The 16,862-nt window shown below is 59.0% G+C and overlaps 8 protein-coding genes across 8 annotated transcripts; 4 read left to right on the plus strand and 4 right to left on the minus strand.

Annotated features, from left to right (window-relative positions):
* Positions 1-612: 612 nt before the first annotated feature.
* SPSK_10612 (uncharacterized protein) lies at positions 613-3,149 on the minus strand (the record flags this gene model as incomplete). The annotated part of the gene is made up of 5 exons (XM_016736952.1): positions 613-1,063; positions 1,125-1,368; positions 1,421-1,835; positions 2,369-3,073; positions 3,129-3,149. 5 exons carry the CDS (start codon positions 3,147-3,149, stop codon positions 613-615), a joined length of 1,836 nt encoding a protein of 611 aa, XP_016583717.1.
* A 448-nt stretch (positions 3,150-3,597) lies between these two features.
* SPSK_10613 (50S ribosomal protein l17) lies at positions 3,598-4,641 on the plus strand (the record flags this gene model as incomplete). The annotated part of the gene is made up of 3 exons (XM_016736953.1): positions 3,598-3,683; positions 3,739-3,997; positions 4,072-4,641. 3 exons carry the CDS (start codon positions 3,598-3,600, stop codon positions 4,639-4,641), a joined length of 915 nt encoding a protein of 304 aa, XP_016583718.1.
* A 366-nt stretch (positions 4,642-5,007) lies between these two features.
* On the minus strand, positions 5,008-7,606 carry SPSK_04960 (U3 small nucleolar RNA-associated protein 25; the record flags this gene model as incomplete). The annotated part of the gene is made up of 3 exons (XM_016731718.1): positions 5,008-6,436; positions 6,505-7,353; positions 7,413-7,606. The coding sequence occupies 3 exons, from the start codon at positions 7,604-7,606 to the stop codon at positions 5,008-5,010; spliced, it is 2,472 nt and encodes an 823-aa protein (XP_016583719.1).
* A 533-nt stretch (positions 7,607-8,139) lies between these two features.
* On the plus strand, positions 8,140-9,407 carry SPSK_05329 (translation initiation factor 3 subunit F; the record flags this gene model as incomplete). The annotated part of the gene is made up of 2 exons (XM_016732078.1): positions 8,140-8,250; positions 8,367-9,407. The coding sequence occupies 2 exons, from the start codon at positions 8,140-8,142 to the stop codon at positions 9,405-9,407; spliced, it is 1,152 nt and encodes a 383-aa protein (XP_016583720.1).
* Positions 9,408-10,392: 985 nt separating this feature from the next.
* Positions 10,393-13,303, minus strand: SPSK_04924 (r3h domain protein; the record flags this gene model as incomplete). The annotated part of the gene is made up of 3 exons (XM_016731684.1): positions 10,393-11,361; positions 11,430-13,184; positions 13,265-13,303. 3 exons carry the CDS (start codon positions 13,301-13,303, stop codon positions 10,393-10,395), a joined length of 2,763 nt encoding a protein of 920 aa, XP_016583721.1.
* A 740-nt stretch (positions 13,304-14,043) lies between these two features.
* On the plus strand, positions 14,044-14,397 carry SPSK_05700 (uncharacterized protein; the record flags this gene model as incomplete). The annotated part of the gene is made up of 1 exon (XM_016732440.1): positions 14,044-14,397. One exon carries the CDS (start codon positions 14,044-14,046, stop codon positions 14,395-14,397), a length of 354 nt encoding a protein of 117 aa, XP_016583722.1.
* A 143-nt stretch (positions 14,398-14,540) lies between these two features.
* On the plus strand, positions 14,541-15,612 carry SPSK_05399 (uncharacterized protein; the record flags this gene model as incomplete). The annotated part of the gene is made up of 3 exons (XM_016732147.1): positions 14,541-14,678; positions 14,704-14,804; positions 14,883-15,612. The coding sequence occupies 3 exons, from the start codon at positions 14,541-14,543 to the stop codon at positions 15,610-15,612; spliced, it is 969 nt and encodes a 322-aa protein (XP_016583723.1).
* Positions 15,613-15,815: 203 nt separating this feature from the next.
* Positions 15,816-16,595, minus strand: SPSK_05534 (coiled-coil domain-containing protein 12; the record flags this gene model as incomplete). Its single annotated transcript, XM_016732278.1, has 1 exon — positions 15,816-16,595. The coding sequence occupies one exon, from the start codon at positions 16,593-16,595 to the stop codon at positions 15,816-15,818; it is 780 nt and encodes a 259-aa protein (XP_016583724.1).
* Positions 16,596-16,862: the final 267 nt, after the last annotated feature.

A 16,862-nucleotide genomic window follows, 5' to 3' on the forward strand; every position in this document is an offset into this window, starting at 1 on the left:
CCTGTGGCCCACCGGTTGGTGGCTTAGTCAACACAATCTCTTATTTTGTTTTTGTACTTCAGTTGTATAAAGCAGTCGCTCCGTGTACAGTCACTCAGTCGTTGCCTCCCAACATACTAATTACATACGTTTCGTAGTAGATGCTGGCTCTGGCCGCGTTTAGCTATGCTTAAGTGTGATGGATGATACCTTACGTGAAGTGTCCGCTGTTGTCTATAAACTCAACACGCTCACAAGGCGTAGCGTGATTATTTAAAGTGATTTATTTATTTTTGGCGTTCATCTTGATTTCTCTGGAGGCGCAATAGGGCCGAGAATATATGTACATTTAACATGGAGGACTGTGAATGTGGTGGTCGAAATCGGTGGGCAATGCGAGAAAACAAAAGGAAATGAGACGGCAGAGGCGTAAAGAAGGAACAAAAAATAATGGGGAAAAATGGTCACAAATCAACAAAAATAAAAGCCCGGGAATGTCAAGCCTGGACCAGCACAGCATCCTCGTCAGATGAAGGATGCTCTTGTTTTTCGTACTTTGCAGTCTTTCCCCGCCAGTAGCAGATACGTTTCGTCCACAAGGCCAATCCGCAATGTGGCGATGTGCATGATCGTCTACTTCCGGTACCACATGCGGGTAATCTTCGTGTTCCGCTGCTTGCGCATCAGCTGGAAGACGCCGTACATGAGCGCCTCGCTGGTGGGCGGGCAGCCGGGGACGTAGACGTCGACGGGGACGATGCGGTCGCAGCCGCGGACGACAGAGTAGCTGTAGTGGTAGTAGCCGCCGCCGTTGGCGCAGGAGCCCATGCTGATGACCCAGCGGGGCTCGGGCATCTGGTCGTAGACCTGGCGCAGGGCGGGGGCCATTTTGTTGGTGAGGGTGCCGGCGACGATCATGACGTCGGACTGGCGCGGCGAGGCACGAAAAATGATGCCGTAGCGGTCCTGGTCGTAGCGCGGGGTGGACAGGTGCATCATCTCGACGGCGCAGCAGGCGAGACCAAAGGTCATGGGCCAGAAGGACGACTGGCGGCCCCAGTTGGCAATGATGTCGAGGGTGGTTCTGTCATGTCAGGAGAAGAAGTGAAAACAGAGAGAGAGAGGGAGAGCGGCGGCGAACGTACAGTGCGTATTGGACGAGGCCCTTTGTGCCTTCCTGGCTGGGCAGCGGCACCTCTTTCCGTTCACGGCGCGCCAGGCCGGTGGCACCGTGTGAGTGGTGCTGCTCAACGGCGGCAGCGTTGTTCTGGCGCGCGGACGACGAGAGCGGCGCGGTGGAAGGGAAGGTCGTGTGGAAGGAGGTGGCGGCCGGGGCGGCGCGGAAAGGGACCAGGGCGGTCGTGCTAGAGGCAAAGGGCATTGGCTTGGCTGGGACGAGTTAGTCTGGGAGACGAGGAACAGACGGACGATAAGAAAGGACAACGATGGACGTAGATGTCCACTATCGATATGCTCGGCCAGCGCGGGTCAATGGAAACAGGGCATCGTCGAGGGGCGGCGATGTGGGACAAGACTGACCTCGCAGCACTGCTGTGGCCCTTGTCCGCAGCGAGGCAGACATGGCTGTGGATGTGACGGTGGAGAGGAGAGGGGGGGAAGATGCGCGTCGTTGGCGGGTGAGGGCCAACAAGTCGGAGAGCGGGGGCGATGAACGTTGTGTGACGAAACGCCCCAAGAGTGGTGACAACACGAGGCGGATGCTGTTCTCTTTTCGGTGGTCTCTTGTCCGGTTTGGGCCAGTTGTCGTCGCAATCAATCAATTGACCACAGTCGGTAGAGTCGCTGTCGCTGTCGTGCGTGGTCGTGCGTCGCGAATCGGGCGGTCTCGAGGGGGACTGGGGGCTGCAAAAAGTGGTGATAATTCGCCGAGAGAAGGAAAAAGGTGCCTTCTTTGCTGAGAGCGGCAATGCGGTATGGAGGAGGATTTTGCGGCTTTTGTCGCCTCTGGCGTTGGTCAGAAAAGGAGAGGTGTTGATTGGCCAGACACAGCTCTGGTGGAGCCTGCAACAGTGTCCAACTACAGTGTACAAGATACGCTTTTATGCATATGGGGGAAAGTGTAATGTATGTGTATGCTTGTAAGCGAGTGCCGGCCAACAACGACAATACGACAACATGAACGGCGACAGACGAAACGCATGAACAAAGGAAATGTATTCTTCTGTACAGGGAAACTCTATGCCATGCAGTGTGGCCATTAAAGCGAATAAAAAATATACAGGAAACCGCGAAATATGCATGCCGCCCTCGTCTATCCCGTTTTCCGTCCCTATCGTTACTTATCCTTACAGATCATACAGCACCGTGGACAGGGCACGCACTGCACTCATGCCGTCTGCTTGTAGCGCTCGTCGAGAAGCTCGCCCACGCTTTTCTTCATCCGCACATCCTCCGCCGCGCCGGTGTAGCGCTGCTGCAGCGCCAGTTCCACCTCCGACAGCTGGCCCGCAGCCTGGGCCGCGGCCGTCTGGGCCTTGCTCGTCTCGGCGGCCAGTACTTCGCGGCCCTTGTCGACCGCGCGGCTGGCCGCCTTCTTGGCCACCGCGGCCGCCTCGTTGGCCTGCGCAATGGCCGTGGCCTGGATGTCCTTGGCCTCGGCCTTGACGCTTTCTGTGACGGCCACCGCACGTTCCTTGACCGCGGCTGTCGCGGCGGCGGCCGTGGCGGCGGCCTCCTCGCCGCCAAACGTCTGCCGCCAGATCTGGCCCAGCCGGCCCTCGGCGTTCTCGCGCACCTCCACCCAGTCGGTCGTTTGCACCTTGCGCACGGCGCCTTCAACCTCCGCGTTCCACCGCGTCTTCAGCTCCTCAACAAACGACGATCGTGGCTGCCGCGGCGTGTCCGCCTTGGACGGGTAGTAGAATTCTTGTGCGGCGGCCGCCGCCGAGAGGTCGGCCGGCGTCTCGGCGGCATGGGGCGTGGCGAGGCGCGCGGCCGTAATGGGGTCGGCGAGCGCGAGCGCGCGCAGGACGGTCGTGTTGGCGCGCAGGACATCGCACTGCCGCTGGCGGTTGCGCTGGTGCGCGAGGACCGTGAGATAGGCCACCGAGAGCGTGAGCGTTACGCCGCCGGTCTGCGAGGTTAGTGGGAGACGTAGACATCGAGGAGAGAGGTGCAAATTGTCGTACAAATCCTGTGGTGAAGCCCATGGCTCCGGTGCGTTGAGTGTCGACGCCGGCAATGAAAACAAGGGCTTGAGTCGGCCAGAGAGAGGCGTCGGTTTTGTCGTCCGTGGAGGCCCAATTGGATGCCTGCGGTAGCGTGTCGTGTGTGGTCGTCTCGTTGTATTGGATTCTGGTGACGAAACGAAAGCGGAAAGAATTTCGGTTTCGCGTGCCAGGAGATGATGTTCGTTATCGGCAGCTATTCGGCCACCGCACACGCGCTATTTTTTCGGCTTTCTAGCGGTACCTGCGGCACTCCAGCGTGCTAAAGACGCTGGAGAATGCACTATTAGTGACTACGATCAGCGCATCGAGTGCTAGCTGTAAGCAGGAACGAACAGAGAAGGCACGAGGCAATTCCCGACCCACCAATTTGGCAGGAGCGAATAAACAGCCGCACGTGATTCGACTTTTAGTGGGAGAAAAGTTCGAGATGCCCAAAGTGCTCCACAGCATCGACTTCATACCTCACGAGGCAGTCGACGACACGAGCCTTCTTGTCCCCTGCCACCCGCCGACGTACGACGCCAATTTGGCCTGGAGAGCCGTGTACGACTTCGAGACGACGAGACAGCCAGTCCTGCCGACCGGCACCGTCCTCCCCGTCCACCGTCGCCATGGCCGGTGGTCTGGTCAAATACCGGCATCTGAGCCGTTCGTCTGCACATCGCCAGGCCCTGCTGCGCAACCTGGTCTCGTCGCTCGTCAAGCACGAGTCAATACACACAACATGGCACAAGGCCAAGGAGGCCCAGCGGCTGGCCGAGAAGCTGATTACCCTGGCCAAGCGCGACAACGAAGAGACCCGCCGGAAAGCCCAAGCCATTCTTTACGTGAGTGACAGTTCAGAGCTCGCCATGACAACTTGACGCACACGCACACCCATACGCACATGCTGACCCTGTAGACCCCCCATCTCCTAATGCCCAAGCTGTTCGGTGCGCTAAAGGCCCGCTACGCCGACCGCCCCGGCGGCTACACGCGGGTCCTACGCACCGAGCCCAAAAAGGACGACCAGGCCCAGTCCGCCATCCTCGAGCTCGTCGACGGGCCCTACGACATGCGCTTCGCCATGACGGCTGCGGCCGTCGCCCGTGACCGCGCCCTGGGCCGCGACCACACGGACCTGACCCAGCGCAACCGCGAAAAGGTCACGCGCTTCCGCCAGAACGGCGAGGACGATTTCGAGCGCATGGTCCGCAGGACGCAGCGGCTGCGCCTCGACGAGGCCGGCGTGCAGCTGGCCGACTTGGAGCCCATCATCTCGCAGCGCACGCCCGACGCCGACGAGCTCCTGAAGCGGGCCAAGCCTGCACACGACTACTGGAGTCCGCCCAAGAGCCGGAGGTCGGCTAAGGCGCTGTCCAACGACATCGGCGAGCCCAAGAACCAGACGCCACCGCCGCCGCCGCCGCCGCCGCCGCCGCCAAAGAAGACGCTGGGAGATCGGATACGGAGCCTGCCGTTAGTAGGATAGGGGGTGGCGGGGGGGGGGGAGGAGAGAGGGAACGACCGGGAGGGAATCGCAGTGCACAAAAGTGAAGGACAGAGGGAAAGAAACGATAGCAAGGGAAAACGACACTGGGTGTCTTGGTATTTGTACAGCACCAACTCGATACACCATGTAAGATATACAGTAAAACTCCGTCTATGAAACAATGTATCTATTATGCGATTATGCGATACTCCGTTCGTGTCCTGGAACAATGACGGGCAAGATGCTGAACCAAATAACGCGCCAATATGCTTTTGTAGATCCACTTCGATCCGTGCGGAAAGTTCCAATGCGATGCAATCTGGAAATACCGACAGTAGACTCCATGTCTTCCTCCCTTCTACCGGCCTAAAACGCCTTGTCCTCCTCAAAGACAAAGGTGTCGCTGCGCTCCCGCAGCATCTGGCCCACGTTCGCGCTGCCCACAATGCGCTCCAGCTTGAACGCATCAAACTGCGAGAACATGGCCCGCACCTTGCCCTGGCCTGGCTCCAGCTTCTGGCTGCGCTGGCTGCGTGCCAGGAACCCGCCCGTGACCTCTGTGTAGAACGTCGGGTTCTCCGGTAGTCCGTACAGGATGACGGTGCGCACGCCGTTGATCTGGTTCCGCCGGAAGTGGTGCGCGCGCTCCGAGTACAGCAGCACGCGGTGGCGGCCCGTCAAAAAGTGCGACATGGCCCGCGACGCTTCCGGCACCGACGCGTACTCGGAAATGGCGCCAAATGTCACGTGGGCCACGGCCACCGACGTTGCGAACCAGTTGCGCACCCGCACAAAGTCCAGGTACGACGGGATAAACACCAGCACGCCGCTGCTGCCGTGGGCGGCCGTGCTGCCGCTGCCGCCGCGCGTCTTGGCAATCAGCGTCGGCACCACCGCCTTGGTGAAGTAGTCGAAGCGCGCATCCGGCTCCGCCTCGATGCTCGGCGACTCCAAGCGCGAGAACGTCTGCTTGACGCCGCGCACGCCGATCCGCCCCACGACGCCCTTGTACTCTGCCGCTTGCACGCGCACACGGCCCGCCCAGTTATGGCAGAAGCGCCGGAACAGCTCCGAGAGCGCCGGGGTGTGCACGGCGGAGAAGACCACCGTCTGTCGGTAGTACTTGGCGCGGTCGTCCAGGTACCAGCTGCGCAGACGGCTGATGTCGTACTCGTGGTTGTCGCGCGGCAGCAGGTTGAGGTGGCTGAAGATGTGCTCGACGTGCTCCCAGTTCTGCATAAGCAGCGCATCAGCCTGGTCCAGCAGCACCAGCTCGATGGAGCTCAGGAAATCATAGTCCGTCTTGGGCTTGCCCTTGCGCTTCGACTCTGCCAGCGACGTCGCCAGCGTGTCCTCGGAGCCCATGGCGATGCGCAGACCGAGCGGGCTGGCGAGGATAATGTCCGAGTTGTAAAACTGCGAGAAGTACTTGACCGTCTTGCGCGTGAACTTGAGGCCCAGGCGGAACATGTCGTCGTCGTTGCCCTCAAACAGGTCACGGAAGTCGGCTGGCCGGTCCTCCGGAATGGTCGAGCTCTTGTCGACGTATGCATCGTCAAACCGCTTGCGGTTCTCCTGCTGCTCGGGGCGGCACACGGCGCAGATGGCATCCACCATGCGTGCACAGGACTGGCGTGTCGGCAGCAAGATGAGCACCTTGGGCCGGTTGTACCCCTGATCGCGGCATGCACCATCCTCCGTGTCGTCTTCGTCGTCCGTCTCCTCGCCGTTTTCTTGCTTCCTGCGTGCAATCTTGGCCAGCTTCTCGTTGTTCTTCATCACGCGGTCGCGAGTTCTGGCATGTTAGACTATTTGCGAACGAATGATGGAGAATGGCCAACCGTTGAGGGTGCAGTGACATACTTGAAAACATGGTTCACAGCGTGCAAGCTAGCGAGCTTCCGCAGGGAATCGCCATTCTGCGGGTTTCGCTCGCAAAATAGAGTGTCGTAGTAGTTGAACAGCAGAGGTGCCACGGTCTGCTCGACCTGGCCAAACGCCGCTGTGTTGATGTCTGCCAGGCGCTTTTTCAGCTTCAGTTGCTGTGGTGTCTTCACTGGCGGAGGCGCAGAAAACGAGTCGGCCGCTGCTGTTTGCGGCAGCGTGAAGATTTGGCGTGTGTCGTTGGTTTTGGTCTTGGACGTGGCCCAGTTGTCGGCCTGGATGGCCTCCAGCCGCAACTCGACGTCCTTGAGGTCCGGTGCCGAGTAATGCGACTCAAAGGGGTCTGTTGTGTCCACCAGTTCGTCGTCATCGTCGCCGTGGTCGGCATTGCCGTCCATGTCTAGGCGGTCTTCGGCATCTTCGTCATCTTCGTCGTCTTCGTCCATATATTCGACGTCCTTATCCTTGCCTTCCTCACCCTCGACATCGTCCCCGTCTTCACCGTCGTCGTCGTCACCACGGCTCTCCTCCTCCTCCTCCTCTTCATCTTCCACGCCATCCTCATCGTTGCTCTCATCCCCAGCTGCCTTTGCAATGGTGCCGTGCTCCAGCTTTCGCCGCTTAGCCGCCGGCGCTGCAGCTAAGCGGCTCTCGAAGCTGCGCATCAGTGACCGGTAGGCCTCCTTTTTCTTTTCAGAGTCAGACTCCTCCTCAGACTCTTCAATATCCGATTCGACCTCGTCCTCACTTAGGGACTCGGGCTCAGACTCTTGTCCGTCCGCGCTGCCAACAACGTTAGTATGGGTATTTGTATCCTTATTTATTAATCTATTCATGTCATGAATCATGAAATCAACAAAACAAACCAATCGCCGCTCTAAACTTACTCCTCTTGTGCAGCAAGACGAGAGCTGTCAAAACGAGCTGCCCGGGCACGTCCTCGTGCTCCTCTGCCGCGACCTCTGCCACGGCCACGGCTTCCCCGGTCACTGCCGCGCATACCGCCGCCTCGCGCACCGCCTCCACGGGCACCACCTCCTCGTGGGCCACCGCGGCCGCGAAATTTCGGTCCAGGGCCCATGGCTGATGTATGGGTGGTGAGAAGTTTAGTCTGTGTTGTTGTGCTGCTGATTTGCACCTTCCTCAACAGCAGTGAAAATGCTTGCACAAGCGCTGATCTCATAGGCGCATTCTCATATAAATGGGCAGGATCGACCGACACCCTGCAGCCTCGTCGTTCAAAAAAAAAGTGCCACAATCTGCGCCACATTTTCTCTTATCTGCCTTATCTTAGCGCGCACAACAAACCCCACCAGCAAATGCGAATGCCCTCAAAATTAATTCTGCACGATTTTCCAACGTCCTCTGTTCAACAGCGGCCAGCTAGCGAAAAAGGGACGCCCTCAGCCCTCTCCAACGACACCCCTTGACCCCCATTTTCCGGCCCCAAAAAGCGTCGTCATCACGTTCGCCATTGTTTCGCGTCATTTATCGTCCCGCATCGCCATTATTTTCACAGTTCGACCGCCGCACACAGCATCGCGTGTTTTGCCTTTCGCCCCTCTTCATCGACGACCCATTTCATTTATCGATCGCCGACCCGCAACCGCAATCATGGCTCTCGAGAAGGAGCAGTTCCTCCACCTGGCGCGTCCCGTCGTGCCTGCGGCGTCCGCGAATTTCAGTGCCAACGTCTCGCCCATCACCGTCACCATCCAGCCCCAGGTAGGTCGTCCTTTCTTGTGCTTCTCCTTGCCGTCGTTTCTCCTCCCTCTTCCTCACCCCCCTCCCCGTCGCATGGCTATATGTATCTGACTCCCCGCGTCTGTCCTCTTCCATAGGCCATTGTGTCCATCCTCGATCATGCTGTTCGGAGAGAGACTTCGTCGACGCAGTCCACGCGCGTGATTGGCGCGCTTGTTGGTGTCCGGTCCGAGGACGGCCTCGAGGCCGAGGTGCGCTCGTGCTTCGCCATTCCGCACACCGAGACGGACGACCAGGTCGAGGTCGACGTCGAGTACCAGAAGAACATGCTGGCCTTGACCCTCAAGGCCGCGCCGCGGGAGTCGCTGCTCGGTTGGTATACCACCTCGCACGAGCTCAACTCCTTCTCGGCCCTCATCCAGAACTTCTTCGCCGCCCCGGACACCGGCACCTTCCCCCACCCCGCCGTGCATCTGACCATCAGCACCGAGGCCGGCAGCGAGATCGAGACCCGCTGCTACGTCTCGTCGCCCGTCGCCGCCAGCCCGGACCGCGCCGCCGACTCCTGCTTCTTTGCCGAGGTGCCCCACCGCCTGCTGTACGGTGATGCCGACCGCTCGGCCCTCGAGGCCGTTGCTGCGGCCGCCGCCCCCGCCAACCTCGAATCGCGCTCCGCCCCGGTCGTCGCCGACGTCGAGGCCCTCGCCCGCAGCATCGAGCAGACGCTGGACTTGCTGGACCGCACGTCCGAGTTTGTCAGCGGCGTGCTCGACGAGGAGCGCGAGCCCAACCACGCGCTGGGCCAGTACCTGATGAACGCCATGTCGCTGGCGCCCAAGGTCGACAGCGCCAGCATCGAGCACGATTTCAACAACCACATCCAGGACGTCTTGATGGTGTCCTACCTGACCAACACCATCCGCACCCAGATCGACCTGTCGCAGCGCCTGGCAACGTCGACGCTGAACCTGGGCGACAAGGACGGCGAGAAGAAGGAGGGCGACGAGGGCAAGGGCGAGCGCGGCAGCGGCGGCCAGCGCGGCGGCAAGCGGGGCGGCCGGGGCGGTGGCCGGGGAGGCGGACAGCAGCGCGAGCCCCGTGAGCCCCGTGAGCCACGAGAGCCCCGTGAGCCACGAGAGCCGAGAGAGCCAAGGGAGCCGCGCGAGCCGGCGGAGTAGGCGAAGGATGCAGAGTATGCGAGTGTTTTTCTTTGTTTTATGATTTGAAGAAAAACATAAACGACAAGAAACACGTGACAAAGAAGAGCATAAAAAGTGTGGGTCAAAATTACATTGGGTGCCTTTTTTATCTGTTTACTGGTTTCTATTTTCCTGTATGTCGTTTTCTTTTCCAACCAGAGTTTTGGGGGTTTTCTTGTCGTCATTCTTGCTTGTTTTGCATTCTTTTGCGAGGTTTATGGACAACGAGCAAAACGAAACAAAAGCGAGAAGAACGGAGAGAATACACGATTTCAAATGATACGGGCTATGGGAGACTGGACGGATAATCTCTTTGGTCTGGCTGGAGAAGTCTACAACCACATCAGGTGTCAGATGGGCCTGGCCTGGGGCCAGTGTCCAAGGCGTTGAGTGGACGAGGTAGAACTTACGGACTCAGCAAAAAAACAATGAAAACTATTCATCATCTCAATGTCGTACTACTTTATGAAATAAAAATATACCGAGGACAAGAACTGTGCCAAATTATGCTGTTTTTTCATTACTCCGTGCTGTCCGGCGATGCAGCCAGGTTTATCCTAGTCTCGTCTTCCCCTGTATCCCGGGTAGAAACAAGTTCATTTTGTGTCGTTGAGACGCCAAATTCGCCGTGCCGATTTTAGACACCACCGCCTGCCTCCCTATGTTCCTCGCTCTGACCGCTTCTGACACCAAACAAATGCCAGGCGCTGTCTTGACGACATGATCAAATTAAAGGGTAAAGTAATATGAGAAAAGAAGAAGAGGAATGAATAACAAATAAGAAAAATGAGTAGAAACGCCATGATGCAGCCGCTCCTTCCATGACGCCAAATCTCAGTGTCCACTCCCGTGAGATTCAAAGGGACCAGAGCACTCCCGTAGGTTGTAAAAATGACAGTTGAAAAAATCAGATAAGAAGCATAGTCTCATAGGAGCGCGTTCCGCTGTGCGGCTTAAGGCTCCGTTATGCAGACGTGGGCTTCTGCGGCAGGGTTGCCGGATTGCCGTAGTTGGGCAGGTTTCCATACGCCTGGCCCGAACCCTTTTGGCTCTGTGATGTGCCATTCGACTGGCCAGGCCCCTTTGGCGCTGGTGCACCGTTTGACTTTTTGGGCCCCTGGGCGGCACTGTGCGGAGCATTCATCTTGTAATGAGATGGTCCTCGTGGAGCGCCAAGGGGAGCGCCAAGGGGAACTGCATGTGGCGGGCCGTGCGGAGGCGGAAGATGGCCAGGGCCAGGTGCGCCGGGGAGTGGCGGTCCGTGTGCCAGGGTGTTGCCATATGGGTCATGGTAGGCCACAGGCCCTGGGTACGGCTGCTGTCCCATCGGGTAGGCGGACGTGGAGCTTCCTGATCCCTGGCGCATCATGCCATAGCTCGATGTCGTGCTGCTGCCGTACGGCGACGTCGACAGACTGGGCTGCTGATAGCCGCCGTTGTTATAGGGCATGCTGCCTTGGTTCTGCCCAGGGCTCATTCCCATCGGCACAGGCCCAGGACCGTTGGTCGCGCCATATGCGCCGTGGGGACCGGCCATCGGGATTGGCATCGCCATGGGCATCGCCATCGGGCCCGTTCCTGGCACAAACGATTGCGTCTTGGGGTTGAAGCCATGGCGGGTATACGTTCCGGCGTAGCTGCCGGGGATGGGATGTTGCGCCTTTGGGTCGTTAGGATTGTAATGCGCCGGCAGTTGGCCGTACGCGTAGGTCATGCCAGCTGGGAGGGCACTATTCGGAGCTACCGACCGCGCTTGTGGCGATGGGTAGGCAGCGCCGTTGTTATAAGGCTGCGGCTGCATTTGGGGCTGTTGGTGCTGTTGCCAGTGCTGTGGAGGTGCTGCATTGCCTGGTTGTCCAGAAGGTCCGTAGAGATATGGGTGTGGTCCATTTTGCGACCCGGGATGGTGTGGCGGGCCAGGTTGGGGGGGATACTAGAAGGATGCGTTAGTAGAGTTACATTCAAAGACGGGTGTATATGAGAGCATGGATAAGTACACACATGAGCCATTCCATTTGCCGGTGGGACAGGGCCGTTGCTGGAAACGACAGGCGGATACGCGGTCTGCGGTGTGCCGTATGCAATTGGCGGTTGCATGTTGTTTGGATACTGCGGCCCGTGTGGCTGTTGGTTCGGCTGGTTCGGTTGAGTCGGCTGGTTCGGCTGGTGCTGCTGCTGGTGCTGCTGCTGGGCATTGTAGGGGAAGCTCGCTAGGTTTCCTGTTGGCATAAACTGCGGGTTGACCCAGGTGGCCTGTTGTGAGTGGTGGTAGAATGGGGTGTACTGCGAGCGCGAGTCGAAGCTCTCCGAGTCGTCGCGGCGTTGCTTGGCCGTCTTGGCCTTTTTGCCCTGGGCAGCCTTGTCTTTGGCGGAGACGGAGCTGGCGCGCGAGATGCCGGTACCGTCGTCGTTTTCGGGCGTGGACGATTCGGTGGGCATGGCGAAGATGCGCTCCCTGGCCCTGTTGTAGGCTTCCTCGCGCTCTTCGCGCGTCATCTTCTCCTTGGCAGGCGGTGCCTTTTCTTTCAAGTCGCTGCCGTCTTCAGACGTGGGCTTGGAGGGGCCGGTACTCGCCGGCTGGTCGAACTCCTCGCCACGCCGCATAATCTTCCTCGGTTTGACAATCTGTGGGGGAGCGTTCGTGCTCTCGGGTGTGTTGACGGGCACGAAGCTGGCCAGAGGCGGCGGCACGCGACAGAACGGCGTGCGGTAGATGCGCACTGAGCCGGCCACAGCCTCAAAGGAGTGCGTCATGTGATAGTAGTCGGCCAGCTTGTGCGTGAGCATGCGGCAGAATGAGTTGCTCGGCGGCAGGTCCATAAAGGGCTCCTTTGAGTTCTGCACAAAATCGACGACCTCGCTCTCGAGCCGGAGGAGGAAGACGCGGTTCTTTTGCGAAGCCATGGCATCGAGCAGCTTTTCGTCGGGGTTCTGGCCGTTCAGGCCGCCGGGCGTGGACGTGCTGGTGGCCAGCTGCACACGGGCCTCCGTCACGGGCTGCTGCTCGGACGAGATACTGTGCGGGGTCGCCACACCCGACACCGCGGGCTCCTGGCTAGTGAGTGGGACGAGGCGGGGTGGCATGTCGCCGAGCTGGATGCGTTGGACGCGCGCAGCCACATCCGACCCCATGCGCGAGGACACGAGCAACGACCGACGGACTGAGAACGAGTCGTCTTCGTCGGCGGCCGCCTTCACGCTGGCGCTGTCGTCCGGGCGCAGCGACTCCTTTTCGTCGAGAGCATTAAACGTCGTCCCGGATGTGATGCTCTTGCCGTCCAGACTCGGCGGCTTCGTGTCCAGATCGGAGCTGGAATCCGCCTTCTGCGACACATCGTCAGACGAAGACGGCGTGGTCTGGTTGGCACTGGCTGTGGCGCTAGCAGCCGCACTGACGGCAGCACTCGCAGCGGTGCTCGACGTGCCAGCTGTGCCTGCCTGCCCGTCGGCAGCCGCATCCAGGGTGGCATCATCCAGCACCAGACCTGGGTTTGTAGGGGCGATTTGCAGCTCCGCTAAGCCGTCTGCAACGGACTTCCCTGCCGTCGCTGCCTCTGTCTTCTTTGGGACAGCTGGTGTTGAGGCCGCTGGCTTTTCTGGGATAGCAACCGGCTTCTTCGGCGGCTTGACACTACCCGTCGATGGGGAAGGCTTGCCGTTGGCGGCATTGGGTGCGCTATCGTGCCGGGATTTGGAGGAGTCCTGTTGGGACATCGTAGTCGTTGGCAGATCCTTTTTCGATGCAGACGCGGCCACCTAGTAGTAGAGCAGATGTAGTTAGTTTCCTGTCAAGACCAAGATGCACTAACGAGTCCTTGACAAAAGACGAAACGAACCTTGGCAAAAGACATCTTTCCCGTTTCTGTCGCCATCATAAAGTCTGCTGAGATTGGTGACGAGAACAAGAAGCAATCAGACTCGTTGTCAGTTTGCAACGGCGTCCGTAAATACTACAGCTGATGTCGTCGTCGTATAGACCGCCGATGCGAGTCGCTGCCAATGTATAGAGTAGTCGAAGTAGGAGGAACGAGGACAGTAGAAGACAGAAGTAAATAAAAATGATAGCGGTGACGGCAGATATAAGGGCGAATGATGCTGTTGGGAATCGACTTCTTTTTGTGTGAAAGCGAGCTGCGGCGCAACCGAGCACGAGGCCAGATGGACGTAATGTCTACGAAAGACCTGATGCAGAGAATGGCGGAGGGAGACAAGATTTCAGGGCACAAAATTCATAAAGGTAGAGGGGACGGGGAAGCACACGCAGGAGGTCATCGTTGTCGCCAGTCGTTGGGGGAGAGGAGGTGCCAGGCCGTAGTGTGCCGTGAGAGAGACGAGATGATACGGAATGAAAAATGCACGAATGAGACGAGGGCAAAGAATCGTCGTAAAGAAGTCAACAAAAAAAGAAACAAAACCCGGGCAGCCGTCAGCCGCTGGAAGCTATGCCATGCCGCTGGAGCAGCAGCCGTCTGGAGCGTGCGAAAGGAAAAGCTGGCTGTAGACGGGGGTAGGGAAACGCCGCAGCTGCTGCAGACCAGGGGGTTGCAGGGCGGATGTCGCGGGTGGATTGTTTGTGTTGATGCAAAGTTGGTGATGGTTCAGATGCAAAGAGACGATGCTTGGATATTTTGTGGAGGCAGATTGTGTGGGCTTTGGTGGTTGTGAGGATGAAATGGAAAGAGCAAAGGCCAAAAGCCAAAGAGAGAAGGAGCAGCACGCCCGTTGGATTGGAAAGGGTGGAACCTCTGCTTTCCAGAAGGCGGTCGTCTGCTCCTTCTGTCTTTGGCTGTCTTGGGGATCCTGGCCGGGCCCCACTTTCCTGTTTTCTGCCCGGCAAATGGGACCGGGCGCCCAAAATTTCCTTGGTGCAATTCAAATCGAATCACGTGCGAAACCAGTTAGCACTTCCGCTCCTATTGTTTTGCCTTGTAGCTGGGGCTCCACCACTTTAACGTGCATCAAGCATTAAGCGCAACATCACCAACTACTGCGATTGAGTTATAGAACCCCAATAGCAAACGGTTTTTTCCTAAAAAAATCCAATGTTAATTCTTCCCAACATCCGTCAACAACAGCTACTAGATTCACCCAGCTTGTCCGCCCATAATCACAATGTATCCACGCCGTGGACCGCCGAAAACGACGCCGACAGACGTCCTCTGCCAAAAATGCTTAAAACGAGATAAGTTGATGTTGTTTTATCCGCACGCGCTGTTTGGTCTTTTGCTGACGTCGACTACGCCACTACTCGTACGAGTGCAAGGTCGCACCGCAGGACCGCCCGTACAAGGCCCGGCCGTCACGGTCCCAGCAGCTGCGAAACCCGAAGCTGGCGCCCAAGTTGCATGAAGAGACGTTTAATGCGCTCGAGTTGAAGTATGTCGTCTGGTCGACTAGTGCTTGCTTTCTCATCCGGTGTACTGTCTTCCTTGTGTGCTGACTTACGTTTTGCAGAAAAGGCGTGGCCGATGAGGAGCTGGCCAAGAGAGAGGCCGAGCGGGCCTTGAAGCGGCGGCGGACGAGCAAAAGCGTCAGCTTGAGCAGCAGTGGAAGTGAATCCGACGACTCTGCGGCAGCGCGCCGGCGACATCCCGAGGGCAAACCGAGCAGCCACCGGCGGCGTCGGTCGCCAAGCTACTCAGACCCCGATTCCGGCTCGGCGTCGGGCCGTGGCTCTCCGCCAGCGGCTGCAGCAGCTCCGAATCCACCGAGCGGCCGCGGACGATCAGCCTCGGTGGATTCCCGGTCACCGTCGCGCTCACGCTCACGCTCACGCTCGGCGTCGTCGTATTCTTCGTCGCGCGGCAGCAGATCGCCGTCTCCACCACCGGCCAGTCGGGTAACTGAACGAGAACAGCGGCCGGCGCGGCCGCACGATGACAGAATGAAATCGTCAGACTTTTTCGGCCAGGAGGATGGGGCGGACCGGGGCTCGATAGACCGGCGACGCTACCGAGACGGCTCGCGGTCGCCCGTTCGGGAGAGAGACGATCGACGCTCGTACAGGCAGCGCGATACCGACACGCGCGGCGACGGTGATCGCAGAGACAGGCATCGACAGCCGGACGCAGGACGTGGACGGGAACAGACGAATCGTGACGACGACCGTAGTGGCCGGCAGCGCAGTCTCAGCCCGTTTAGCAAGCGCTTAGCTCTAACCAAACACATGAAGTCGGGGAAGTGAACAGCGGCAGCGGCGGTTGGACAAGATGACAATACACAGAAGGGGCCCAAGCAGTGGGTATCACATATATGGCTGGCATTTCTTGCGGTAGAGGTGAAATCAAAACGTAAAAGTCAGGACCGAAAACAAGTATCGTACATGTGCAGTTCGCCGTTCCCCTAAACGCCCTGTAGTATGCCCGTTTGCGCTCTCCTGCGGCCCGACTATGCCTCACCCTCATCCTCCAGCTCGCGCTCGCGCCGTTCCTCCTCTTCGGCCTCCTGCTCGCGTAACCGGATGCCCTCCACGAGAGCTGCACCATCGAGGCCGCTTTCGTCTGCCTCGCCGGTGATGGCTGATGCCTTGGGCTGGTTTGAGGCTGCGGCTTGTTTGGACGACTGCTGCTGCTGCTGCTGCTGCTTGGCGGCCAGCCGTTCACGCACCAGCCGGCCAATCGCATTGTCGGTTCGCGCATTCAGCGGCTCGAGACGCTTGTTTAGCTCGCGCTTCAGATCCCAGTTGGGCTTCTTGGGCTGCAGCTTGAAGAGGTCGATGGGCTTGCCGCCGCCGTCGTGCGGTCGTGCGTCGCCATCTGCACCTTCGCCGTCCCCGCCCTCTTCCTCCTGCTGTTCCCGCCGCACATCTGCCTCGAGTTTGGCGGCCTGGGCCTCGACTGTGTCATCGCCGGCCGCCAGATTGGGCTCGACCTCGAAGCCGAGCCGGGCATTGCGGGTTTCTGGGTCGTAGTTGCGTCCGGACAAGTGCAGTCGAGACACGTCGCGCTCAACGGCCATCTCGCCAGCCTCTCGAATCTCTCCTGTATTCCCCTCCTCGCCCGTCTCGTCGCCATGGCTTTTCGGCTGCGTGACAACAGCGGGTGACGCGCGGTCCGACTCTGGTGGCACAATCTCGTCGCCGGGCTGCTTGCGCTTGATCGATCGCAGCTTGGCGAGCCGAGCCTTGCGGTCGTCGGCAGCGGCGCTGAGCGCAGCGTGGGACGACATTAGGGAAAGGCGATGGAGATATGTGTAGACAGGCGACAACACGGGTGGTGAAGGCGTTCGGGAAGGGAGAAGATATCGTCCTGGTGTGCAAATGTGGGTGTCGTTCTTGCGGTTGCCCTTCAGTTCAGACAGGAGCGAAGGTGTGCATGTCCAGACTGGTCGTTGGCTCTAGTGCCTCTGGCTCGAAAATGCGCCAGACAAAGCGCCAGGGTTACAGCGCGCAAGAATTTTGCAACAGCCGCAGCGGCCAAAAGCAGACAGCTAGCG

Source organism: Sporothrix schenckii, assembly GCF_000961545.1.
Source record: "Sporothrix schenckii 1099-18 chromosome Unknown Cont49, whole genome shotgun sequence".
Lineage (NCBI taxonomy): Eukaryota > Fungi > Ascomycota > Sordariomycetes > Ophiostomatales > Ophiostomataceae > Sporothrix > Sporothrix schenckii.